Source organism: Maniola jurtina, chromosome 4 (genome assembly GCF_905333055.1).
Source record: "Maniola jurtina chromosome 4, ilManJurt1.1, whole genome shotgun sequence".
NCBI lineage: Eukaryota > Metazoa > Arthropoda > Insecta > Lepidoptera > Nymphalidae > Maniola > Maniola jurtina.
Genome location: NC_060032.1, coordinates 16,426,762 through 16,439,663, shown reverse-complemented (window position 1 = coordinate 16,439,663; position 12,902 = coordinate 16,426,762). Strand labels below are relative to the sequence as shown.

Here is a 12,902-nt window from a genome sequence, read left to right as displayed (position 1 = left end):
CCTACGTGAAACATACATGCATGCTTGAATTTAAAGTTTAGTGATTGTTTGATTTTGATAATATAACAAATTGAAGTTAGCGATTTTTAATAACTAATAAGTGTAAGTTAACGGTAATTTAGTTTCAGTTTGTTTAGTGTATGTGTTAAACTAAAGACTAAAATTGTTATAGTTTTCAATTCCATATGGGTTAAGGGTGTATTTAATAAAGCAAGCAAGGATGTATATCACAGCTATATTAAAAGTTTTTTTTTCAAAGCGACCGAGGTTTTCAAAATATCAGTGCTTTTTTTTTTTTTTTTTCTTTAAATCTGGCTTTACTCTGATTAGCCAATGTCAAGTTTGTAGTTATTTTCAAGTTATTGAATCTATACAAGTATGGACTCCGTCTGCGCCGGCGCCCGCCGACATACGCGCGGCGCCCCTTTAGAGCGTTTCTCAGTCAGTTCCACCACCAAAAAACACCAACTAACACAAAAACCATCCACTCTTAACAAAATAAAACACTCCAAACAAGCATAGCACGCGCGCCAGCAAACGCCATCACAGACGAAGTCCCAGTGCTTTTTATATTGTTAATGGTAAAATTGGGTCTTTAATCACCATAGAAACATCAGTGACGGCGGTGCTGATATTCTGTTAGGTTAGAACTTTTTTTGCTCCGGCTTCCCTTTTTCAGATCTGCACCCTTCGCCACTGGTATACTGACAAGTCTAGCCAAGTCCTCCTCATTGGTTGCAGCTAAAGCTCCAGTTCGACGACTCGCTGACGCGCACGTTCGAGTACCCCTCCGAGACCTCCCTGTGCGAGGACAGCCCCGCGGCGCCCTGCCCCGCGCCCGCCGCGCCCGCCACCCCCGCCGCCCCCGCCGCCCCCGCCGCGCCCAGCAACGGCGAGCTGCAGCTGTCGCAGAGCACCATGATGGCGCCGCTCGCCGCCAACACGCACCTCGGTGAGTTCGCACTGAGTATATAGTTCGCGACAGGTTGACATGGCAGTTGCGTATGACGTTAGTCGTAGAGGGGGGGGGGGGGGGGGGCGCCCCGGTTGCCATGTCGACCTGACACGAACAATAATTACTAGAGTGAGGAAACTCTTGGTTATTTATTCAATTTAACTGTGTTTTACTGCCATATTACCCACAACACATATTATGAATTTTACTTTAGTTAATAAGATGAGTAACGTTGAATATTATGTTATCGTTTATATTATAATAATATGTTGACACGGCCGCACTCTGGAACGGGGTTATCACAGCAATGCTGTAATATTGCCCATTAACCACAATTACTGTCAGCTGCATAATTAATTTACGCTCATTGAAAATAAACATATAAGTATATTATTTGTTTACTTGTAAATTAGTAACAAATTACAAGTAGGTAAAGCAAAAGCAAAGAAAACAGATGTACAGACTCAACAATGATTGAACATGAATGAATGACTGATTGTGGCATCCGTTTTCGCAATGAACATTGTGACAAGGGCCCCAATAAAGTGCAAATCAAAATGGAGACCAATTTTAATTTGTTCCGTTTTCAATATTTAATGTCTGCAATGTGACTTAGCCACATTGTTGTTTGCCAAAAAAGGGCCATACAATTTTTGACAGATAACAACATTGCTAAGTATCTTATTCACAGATTACAGTATAGATTGAATATTAAAAACGTGCGGTGTAATATAAAATACTCCTAAAATATTATTATCTAACACATTTTTGGATACATTTTCAAAACATTGTTTGTCAAAAGACGTGTTCGCAATGTTGCCTCATCGCCTGCTGCGCCTCACTAGCCTGGCTCGCGCCGAGGCCTTCGTGTGACTGCCGCCGAGCCTCACGCCGCGTGGTGTGTGTGTGTTTGTGTGTGTGTTACTATGGAACTAGTTATAACAGGCGTATGAAGAACACGCCCTGCAGTTCGCTGCGTTTCGGACGCTTGATAAAATCGTATGAATGTCTGTGGATCGGATTACATCAAGCACTGCTGGCGTTGATACAATTTTACCAAGCACCCGAACCGCTCGTGCCCCAGGCGCCTGGCATAACTAGCATATATCTACTAGCAGCGACCAGCGTAGGCTACCCCGCTATACGATCTAAACTCTTATGTCTTTTACCTTTGTAATCTCTGGTTTACCCTTTTGAACCCTCGCCTACGACTCGAGGTTAATGTTAATGACCACATTAACTCCCAAAGCCACCACGATCCAAACTCCATAGTCGCTGATCGTTCCTCCGTGTGTTGGGGACAATACGCAGAGAAACTGTCAGCTTTTATAATATAGTGAAGGTCTGGCGCGCGCTGGCTCTCTCTCTGTACAGGGTGTAACCAAAACGCTAGCAACAACGAAGATAGGATGATTTCTGATAAGACACCACCAAATTAATCACGAAAAAATTAAATAAAAACTATATTTTTTTAAACTCATAATAAACTGCGAACAAAACACCTGACTGACGCTAAAGGTCAACGAATGTTTCGTGAATAGGCCACTCGAAGTCAATGCCGCGTCGTAGCCTCGTAGGAGGGGCTTTACCCGGGTTTTGTACGCTATACAATACGGGTTTGAAAAATACTATATCACTAAAACTACAAGATAAAGCACATGGTTTGTGTTAAGATAGTATCGTAAATAACGCTAAGTTTTTGCTAACGTTCTGGTTACACTCTGTATTATTTCCTATATAGACTACAGGCCCATGTTTAAAAATGGGTGGGTCATATGAACCACCAGGTGACGTATACAGGACGATATAAGAGCATAAAATAATAAGTTTCAGCACTATGCTGTCACTTGTAAGCTGTCCAACAGAGTGCTGGTGAGAATTGAAAAGTGCAGGTAGAGTGAGTACATTTTGGTCATATATTTTTGTACGGCATTTTTACCATCGATAGATCCATGAAAAATAATAAGAAAGCGCGCAGTGCCGTAAAAAAATGGTGCGCCACAAAGTCAGTAAATGTTTTGATTTTCTGACAATTTCCGGGGTAAATTTGGTCATTTAATTCTGTACGGCACTAGTTTCATACTGTTTCAATACAGCCTCTAATCCATTATTCCGCAACGCCGTACAAAAATCATGCGACAAGGGGAAAAAATTGAGGGTAGCAACCCCCTCTCTTTCCGTGGTCCGGGGGGTGATTTGAGAAAGTACGGCTTTGGTTCCAAAACATTATCTAGCACTCAAAAGTACTATTAAAAATAATGCCGTAAAAAAATTAGTGTTCATTTGAATGTGTATCAATAATTATCTTAATTTCATGGTATACTTAATTTTTAAAGCTGTAAAATCATTTGACTCTGTACGGCAACTTTTTTTTTAACATGATAGTGTAAAAATGCCGTACAAAAATATATGACCAAAATGTACTCACTCTACCTGCACTTTTCAATTCTCACCAGCACTCTGTTGGACAGCTTACAAGTGACGGCATAGTGCTGAATCTTATTATTTTATGCTCTTATATCGTCCTGTATACGTCACCTGGTGGTTCATATGACCCACCCATTTTTAAACATGGGCCTGTAGTCTAATAGTAAAATATAAAACGTAAAGTATTGTAGTTTTGTAAACAAAACTATCGGCGGGCGTTGGATCGCTGGTTGAGACGCCCAGTCTGGCGCTTATCAGTTACGACTTACGTGTGAGTTGTCATCATTACTGCGCGACTTTAAGATAAATGTAAACAATTAATGGATAACCTTATACAGTAACATAATTATCGATGCCACTTGAGAGACCAGATGTTAGAGGTCCTCTAAATACTTATCGCAAAAAACTATTTGATTGTACAATATATCTTGTGTGTGGCATTAGTCAGACAATGAATCACTACCCACGTTACAAATACGAAAGTATGTTTGTGTGTTGGTTTGTTCTCCAATCACGTCGCAACAGAGCAACGGACCAGCGTAATTTTTGCATGAGTATCAGGCCTGAAAAGTGACATAACTACTTTTTATCCCGGAAAATCGAAGGGCTCCCTCGTTTTTAAAAACCTAAATCCACGCGGACGATTCCAAAAAAGTCAGCTCTTACCACAAAAACTGGAATTACTGTCTTCATAGGCTACCTCTGTATTATTTAACTGTTGATAATATTCCTTTCTTGTAGAGAGCTAATTCTGTTTGTGAACTGTGGTAGCTAATAAAATGTTTAATTGAGAATTCTTACGCATAGTTTGAAGACTGTATTAAACAAACATTGCCAAAGTTTGTATTAAATAGCATTATTTCTTGTTTAATTATGCCACCAATACTATTATCTGAGTTAAGCTAAGACTGTTTAACATGTAGGTAATAGAATGAGCTACTATTGGATATATTAACTGATGGTTTTGTGTCGCAGCGTCCGCGTCGCTGTCGCGCTACACGCCGTGCAAGACGCTCGCCGACTCGTTCGCGCTCGGCATGACTCGCCCCGCCTGCTCGCCGCATGGTATGACTAATTCAATTTTTATTTGCTATAACTTTTTTTTATCAAAAGAAGTATAGACACAGTCGTTATTAAAAAAACACGACCGCCCTGCCAAAAAGCGGACATTTGAAAATGGCACCATACAGCCGCCATGTTGAATTTATTACATATTTTTAAAAATTTACAGCCGGTTGTTCTTGTTACACGGAAGAATGTAAGGATTCTAATGATGATTTGATTGATTGGCAGATTCAAACACCCAAATCTGTGTAGGCATTTTGGAATAAAGATACAAAAAACTGCCATATATCCCTTCCAAACTAGCCCACTTCCACTTTAGACTGCATCATCACATATCACCAGGTGAGGTCAAGGGCTAATTTGTAATGGCAAAATAATTTACAGAGTCGGAGCAGCCAGACGGTAGTATCACAGAAAACGGCGATAGTCGGAGCGCCATAGACAAGGAGCCGTCGCCGGAAGCCGAGGCGGAGCTGGGCGACGCGCGCCCCTGCGCCGCCGAGAGCGCGCGCTCGTGGAGCGAGGCGCGCACGCACGCCACCGACCTGCTGTTCTGAGCGCGCCGGCCGACGACGGGGGCGAACTAGCCTTTACTATGTAACGATGACGAGCCATGGATACTGTGGCGAGCGGATTTACTCTCGGAGGTGACTTATCGAGATAAAACGGACAGGACGCTGTTAGCCGGGGGAGAAATGATGAGCATTAAACCCCGAACGCATGGGCCTTTATTAAACTTTGAACTTATTTACCACTAAAGCCACTGTGTTATAGCGTGAACTATCGTACTGGCGGTGCCATCTATTATGGAACTGATCAACTATTAACATTTCTGTGTTCCATTTAATAGTCATATTGGTATAGTAAATTGGACACGGACGAAACAGAAATAAAGTTAAACCGTGTCGTGCTCGGTCGTAGCCATGTGGAGCTACGAACGTTTTATACGAAATCGTTGATACTCCAAAGTTGATTTAACGAAACGTAGTGTAGTTACCGGCAGGAAACACATCGAACACACACACACACACATCACACATCGAACTTTGGAAAGAGATTTCTGCTTCGTAGAGCGTCAATCCATCATCAATATTTCCTGCTGGATACTGTATTATTTGTCAATCGGAAATTAAATTACTGATTTTCAAATACTTTACCAGCTTTTACAATTATAGTCTGCATTTAATAAATTCCAAAATTGCCTTAAAATTAGAGGTAAAGATGTACTCGTAATCTAGTCGCGTCGTTCATATATTGTAGTACCGATATTATACACTGATATTGTACTGAACTGAGGAATACAATCCAATGAAAAAAAATTGTAGGTGTAATGCGTAAAAAAATAAGTTCTCACGCGCTATTATAATTTTATGTGTCAAATGGCATGTCAGAAGTACGGACTTTTGACTTGACAGTTGACACAGAGTAAAAATGGCGCGCGAGAACTCATTTAGTACGGATTATACTTACCTGTAACCGAAATTTAATAAAAAAGTGTCTTAATCGAAACAATACGTTTATCATGTTAAAACATTCCATGTAATACAAACTCATTCCGATGTTATCTGCATATAAAGAATCAAACATAAAACAGCAGAATAGATGTAACGAAGCAAAAATATACATAAATTCGCCAGTCTTCCAATCAACGAAAAGACCTACAGATTTTTAACTTAAAAATAAAGCAGTATTTTTGTAACCATTTTAAAATAATGTGTACGAATTTGTAACTGATATATCAATAGTCCGAGAGACCACAGTATGTAGCTCTATTTCAATAAATGACTTTATATCTTTAGTACAAAAATACCTAAATAATGGAAAAATTGATAAAATTCCTGAAAAAAAAGAATGAAAGAAATTCTTTATTTGCATAAGTGTTACAAAAGATGTTGGTGATTATTACAAAGTCCATGACATTAGCCGTAGCGGCGTACAAATATTGTGGTAGTTAATTATAAATCAAATGATAAAAATTCATAAATATTCATAAATTCAGATTCATAAATGATTTTTTGTACATTTACATGCTGTTTGTAAAATTACACTCATTAATTTATTATGAGATACGTTTGGATAGTCAAATAAATCTGGAGTTTATACAAAAAAAAACAAATCAGATCAAATATTAAAGTTAAAAAAAATAAGTAAACATATGATAAAGAGAATGTCAAATAATGAAAATGTCCGAATAAGAAATGAAAAATTCAGTCATGAACATGGATCAATATCATGAACTCATAAATAAATAAAATGCAATGGTGTAAAGATGTCAATAAAACCTAATATCTATCTATAAATATTAGTACTATAATCTATAAATTACATGAATAATAATAATAATTAACACAGAAATAGGGGTTTCATCATGTGGGCTCTCGGTCCATAGTATTAACTGTTCATTAAGTTGACCGCATATTCTTCAGTACATACCTGAAAATGACGAATGAATGATGAACTTGATTTGTAGTCAGCGCGCTATGATTGGCTGATATATTTTCGCACCATTCAAAAATGGTATTTCTGCGCAGGTACATCAGCGTAACTTATAAATGTGGTAGTACTGTAGTATGCGATCAGTATTAGGTTCAAAATGCACGGAGGATTATTATTTGACCATCCGTGCGTTTTGGCCTTTAAGGTAACCAATGACATTTGAAATGCCAAAAGCACACTGTACAATGTGCAACGTAAGTTAAGCTCTGCTCAATAATAGTTCAATTGTAGAACGCTCAGTCATATCTAACAAGTACTTAACACACAGATTATAGGACAAAGATAGAAGCTCCTGCGAATATACAAGCTACTCAAAGTGAAGCCAGTTTTATTGCATTCAATTCGGTGGTGGTGCATTCGAGTTCTGATATTGGCTTCTTTGTACCCTATTTTCCTATAGTCTGTGAAATAACATGAATTTTATTTAAACAAGCTCGACTGATTAGTATAGCTTATGGAAAACAAAATTTTGACAACTTTTCTAAGGTTTTATACAAGCTTACTGTAAAGAATGTTCTAAATTTTTTATAAATCTACAGTACTTTTCATGTCAAAAGCTTACAAGTGACCAAAAGTGTCTGTTGTAAATGTTTTTTTGTTGTAGAGTCAAATCTTATGTATATTGGATGTAATCAAATGTAATAGTTTATATTGAATCATTCCTGAAAGTCCATTCCTAAATTATTGTGGTATCTACTTGAAGTTTTTGGACCGTTTTTACACCTTTTATACTGAATACGATTATCGTGAAATAAAATAATATATTATGAAGTGATAAGTACGTAACCATTTATTATTAGTATTATATTACAAATTAAAGGAAAAATGTAGATGGAACCCTATGCAACAGATATGTTCAATAATGTAAAGCTCTCAGTGGTTCTGTAGCCTATTACCTAGTTTGCCACCACAATTAATTCATGACTATTAGAGACGATTCAATATCGTTCTTAATAGCCACATTAATGTGCTAGAACAGTTTCAGATAATTGAAAAATAGTGATTTTTATGCGTAAAATTTTGTACTAGAGGTGCTGTTTCACATATTGGTGGTCCGTCTATGTTTTTCCTTTAGTCTATGACTATAGTTATCATGTACTACATAAACAACATGTACTAATTAGTGAGTAGTGATCATAATATTGCTGGAACTGTGTGCAATTCTTATTGTATTTATAGTATTTAACCTAAGCAAGCTTTGCTCCAAGCAAATATGTCATATTATAAGGCCTGGTTTACACACGCGTATTAGTTGCACCGTATCAAAACTTGGTAAGTGATTTATGGCCGAATTTAATAATTAATTGATCCTATCTGCAATCTGTGGATACGTTACTAAGCATTGTTATTATTTATCAAAAAATGTATGGAAATAATTAACAACATCGCTAAGTAATCTAACGACAGATTACGGATAAATCGGATTGCGGATTGATCGTTGTAAATATTAAAATGAAAAAAAAGACTATAAATAATCACTTGCTAGGTTTTGATTTGGAACTACGCTATTATTATGATTTTAGTAACAAAGTACAAAACGTAAAATGTACTTTTGTTTACGTTTGGCGCTAATTTGTAACTAAACTAAATTGAAAGGATCTAAGTGGTGCCGTCCTTTTCACACTAAATGGACTGCGGAAAAGGATAGCATTAATTTTATCCCCCTTAATTTAGTTTGCGGTTGGATAACAGCCATTATTGCTACATACGCGTCACGAAAGTTGAAAAAGTAAGTGGATATTGCTCGGGTTCCCTGTGCTTGAAGCGACCTGCGGACCTCAGATGATACGTCATTTACTGTAATACAAGCTGATGCCCGCGATTTCGTCCGCGTGGATTTTTTTTTAAATCCCTAATATATAAAAAGTAGTATAATGTGTTACTTTCCAGATCTTAAAATATATCCATGTGAAACATCTCATTTATCTATTGTTCCGATGCGACGTAATTGAAGGACAAACCAACACACTTGCGCATTTAGTTAGAATATGGGTAGGGATGTCAACTTTCGAGACGCGTGCTATAGATAATATTGGTGCTAATTTGGTTTACACAAATCTTTAAACTAAATTGACAGATCTAAAAAAGTATTATCTCTTTCATTATGTTCCTTGCGGAAAAGGATGGCACTAGTTACAAATCTATCAATTTAGTTTATAGATTTATGTGTGGAACTGAATTAACACTTAGTGTATTTAATAATAGTGTGCATTGCTAGGTTGTATGTATTGTGATTGACGCGAGGGGGTGCCCGAGGGAGGGCGAGGCTCACGAGCATTTATTTTAGTTAATTAACTCTACGTCACTATGCGTAGCTTCGCTCCGTAAAGCGTCGTTGTAATTTGATGCTCACCGTACGCTTGCGATATGCTTTTATATTTTTACCGACCTTAACTATTACTATTTTTTTTTTATATCTTGCTATCGAATTGAAATTGTAACTCCACACATTTAACTGCCGAAATCATTATTAACAATCCTTTTTATAATCTGTCGTTATGTTACTTAGCAACGTGGTTATTGGTCAAAAATTGAATGGTCCTTTTTGACAAAACAACCAACGTATGTTGCTAAGCAACTTACCGACAGATTACGGGTAGATTATTATTAATTTCGACCGTTAATTAAACTAAACCGAGGAGTTCAAAACGAGACGTCAGTTCAAAAGAAATGCGTGAATAAATAAATTATGAAAAGGCTAGTTTTTTTAGATCCGAATATGTATTTAAAAACGCACGATAAGACGTAGATATGTACATTGAATAAAACATTACACTTTTCTTTATGTGTGAATACAGTAAGGTAGTTCGTTGTGAGTTGTCTGTCGTGTACCTTACAAAGAAGCAGCGCGCAACCGTACAGGAAGCGTACAATGACGATGACGCGCGTGCGACGCGCAGCGTGGCGTATATTTAGCGTAGGTTAGTATTTAGTAGCTGATTCGTTCAGGCACGCTTTAAGAGTGTCATATTATGTTTGTTTGTTCGTATTGTACTGACCGCTGCTTCGTACATCCAGCGTTATAACGTGTAACAGTTCTTGCAATTCACGAGCGCGCGTGGACTTTACTTGTGGTTACGCGTCGTATACAAGAACATTGCGTAAGTGTGCGTGCCGGTCGGACCAATCAGACGCGAGCAAGCGCTCGCAACGCACACGTTTACGTATACCAATACTACTTTAACATGAGCATAATCCATATGCACTCATGAAACGCAAGAACTATGTCGATAACGGTGCTGATTCGGTCGTACATGTCAAAAAGTTAAGCTATCCCTTTCCGCAGGGAACATTGTGAACAGGATAGCACTATTTTAGATTTGTATGTAGAGTTTACAGATTGTGTACAAACTAATTAGCACCGTTATGTGTAGATAAGCATCCCTAGCATCGTATGATAGTTGTCAGATATTGTGACTATCGCAATTGTTGTCCTGACATTGTGACTATCGCAATTGTTGTTGTATTACTCCCATTAAAATATTGGTTCTTATTCAGTTTTTAAATAAATTGAAAGTTCTCAATATAACGACACCCCTCCCACAATGTTCTGCATAGAAAAGGACAGAAATATCGATAGACCTGTAAATTTACGGTCGAATTAATAAATCAATCTATCCGTAATCTCTCTGTAAGTTACTTAGCGACGTTGTTTTATTTCAAAAAGACCATACGTGCATGACGTTGCTAAGTATCTTATCGACAGATTACAGATAGGATACATTTCGGCCGTCGGTTTAGTTCAGTCAGGGAGTGTACACAACCGAATTAGCACGAGACAGCTAGTCAGTAGGATTGCGATTATTGTATTGATTGCTATCACAGTTACGTGCTAGGGCTGCAGAGATAAAGTAGATCGAACCCATGGTGCGATTGTTGTTAGGGTTCGACCGCATGGAGGCTAAGCGCTTAGGGCGGACGACGATAGTGTGGTGACTACCTTTTATACTCGAAACTCCATTTTTTTTTATTAGATGAAAACTGATCCGATACACAGGTTGATTGCTAACTCGTCATATTTGTTTTGTGTCAACAGACTGTAATGTCAACAGTATGGTAACGGTAGATTATGGAATAAATCGTACTCTTGGCATGATACATAAAGCTAAAATGGTGAGTGCATTCTCAAAGCATATGCAATATACGCATCGCGCAACTCTGAAATAACCTTTGCCCGCGGTTTCGCTTGCGTGAAATTCTATCTAAGAGATCACGAATTCTGACCAAAAAGTCAGTATACAGTTTGATTCTATTTTCATCTTTTAAATTGCGTAAGGCTTGTAAGAACTGGATCAGTAGTGTTTACTTTATGTGCTCACATACAAACTTACAAAACATTCAGTCTTACAGCCAAAATATCGTTACATAACAGTTTAAAAGTTAAATATATATAAAAGCATCAGTGTTCTTATTTGGACTATTTTCAAGAGATACAATTAGAACATTAGCTATTTGCACTTGTATAGGGAAAATATTGTTATACAAATGGGTAAGGTATTGTTTAGATCGCGTGCTGAAGGAAGGAAAATTAGCTACTCTCGAAGATTTTCCTTATATCTCCCCCCACGGCACTTCCCTATCGTGTCCTCCCTGAGCCGCGTTTGATGTAGCTAGTTGTTAGACGCTGCGTGTAGGAGGGCGCGCACACTTGCCAATGCCTAGTTATATTGTATTACTTATTATATGTTAGTATGTTACATTGCAACTACTATGACATTCATACATTTATCGACTAAGTATTTTATTGGTGATTATATCATGTAAAATTATTAATGTACTGTAATAATTGTATGCCGACAAGTCGCACCAAACTACATGACCGTTGATCTGCCAAGGAGGCTAACGCGGAAGTTGTGATATTAACAGTCAATCAGAGGTGATAAGAATCATCACACGTCGCTGTCAAACTTTGGTGCTAGGCCTACAGCCAGCTATTGTTGTGATTGGCTGGATTTATGGTACACTTCTGTCGAAACTCATATCAACACCTACCTGTCAATCGAAGGATTTGCATTGTCGCATTGATTCATTGATTGATTGATTTTCAGTGTCCGTTGATTGATTCTCAGTGTCCGTTATAAGGACTGATTTTGAATATAGTACCATCGTTTTACATTGTACATGCCATACTACAGTTTATTTACATTTAAGTAAACTAAAGGCGCTAACACATTACCGTGTTGTGAGGTTGTGACGCAAGTAGCGCCTCTGATTTGTCAGCACAAACATCGCAGTAATGTGTCTATACCTTCAGAGCGATCGTGAAGTTTGGTGCGAGCTGTAATTTAGATTGTAATGCGCAGTACTGAGCGCCGTAGTCGAGTTTTCTTTTATACGAGCGTAACACATGTCAAATACTCCGGTTTCACTCGCTGCGAGTGATAGCAACCGATGACGTTTATTTAGTGTAAACATAAACTTATTGGTTCAAATATTATAGTTGTTTGGGTACAAAAGGGCACATGATCACCGCTTCGGACGATAAGGCCTCGTGTCACGTTACGGACCCTTAAAGAAATTCGTTGAAAACTTCTTTGGAACGCGTTCAAAATAAACTTGAAGACTAGCTAATAATCTTCCTATATTTTCATGATTTGTCCTGAAAAAAGACATTTTTAAACTCGTGATAGTAAACACGTTCCAACATAAGATAGTTTCACTGCGCGACATGTGTTGTTAAGCCATACCGGAAGGAAGCGGTCATCATGTCGCCACGGACGCCCGACCTTCAGGAGTGCGGACGTCCGCGACGCTGGGCGGCAATAAACATGTACACAAATATACACCTGCCGTTGTTTTACTCCGATGCCCACCCCGGTTACCCTGCATCCACACAGGCGTTGTCGCTACACTCGCCGTCAATGGATGCAACTTGTGAGACGAGAACATGGAATAATTAAATATTATGTTGAGAAAAATAATGCTCAGTTTGTTTGTTGTCAGTAAGTCAGGAAGCGAG

General features: G+C 38.2%; 1 protein-coding gene across 2 annotated transcripts in view; it reads left to right on the top strand.

The window, feature by feature from the left end:
• The window catches only part of LOC123864740 (serine/arginine repetitive matrix protein 1), a 60,956-nt gene extending 48,230 nt beyond the window's left edge, over positions 1–12,726 (top strand). Inside the window, exons 5-8 of one of the 2 annotated variants that reach the window (XR_006795834.1) lie at positions 742–952; positions 4,358–4,447; positions 4,832–6,245; positions 6,544–12,726. Coding sequence is in view for 1 of the 2 variants with exons in the window: in XM_045905365.1 (XP_045761321.1) it covers positions 742–952; positions 4,358–4,447; positions 4,832–5,004 (474 nt within the window). In the remaining variant the exon portion in view is untranslated. Of the gene's footprint in view, positions 1–741; positions 953–4,357; positions 4,448–4,831 lie in introns of both variants that reach the window. The other variant, XM_045905365.1, reaches the window with a different exon arrangement.
• Positions 12,727–12,902: the final 176 nt, after the last annotated feature.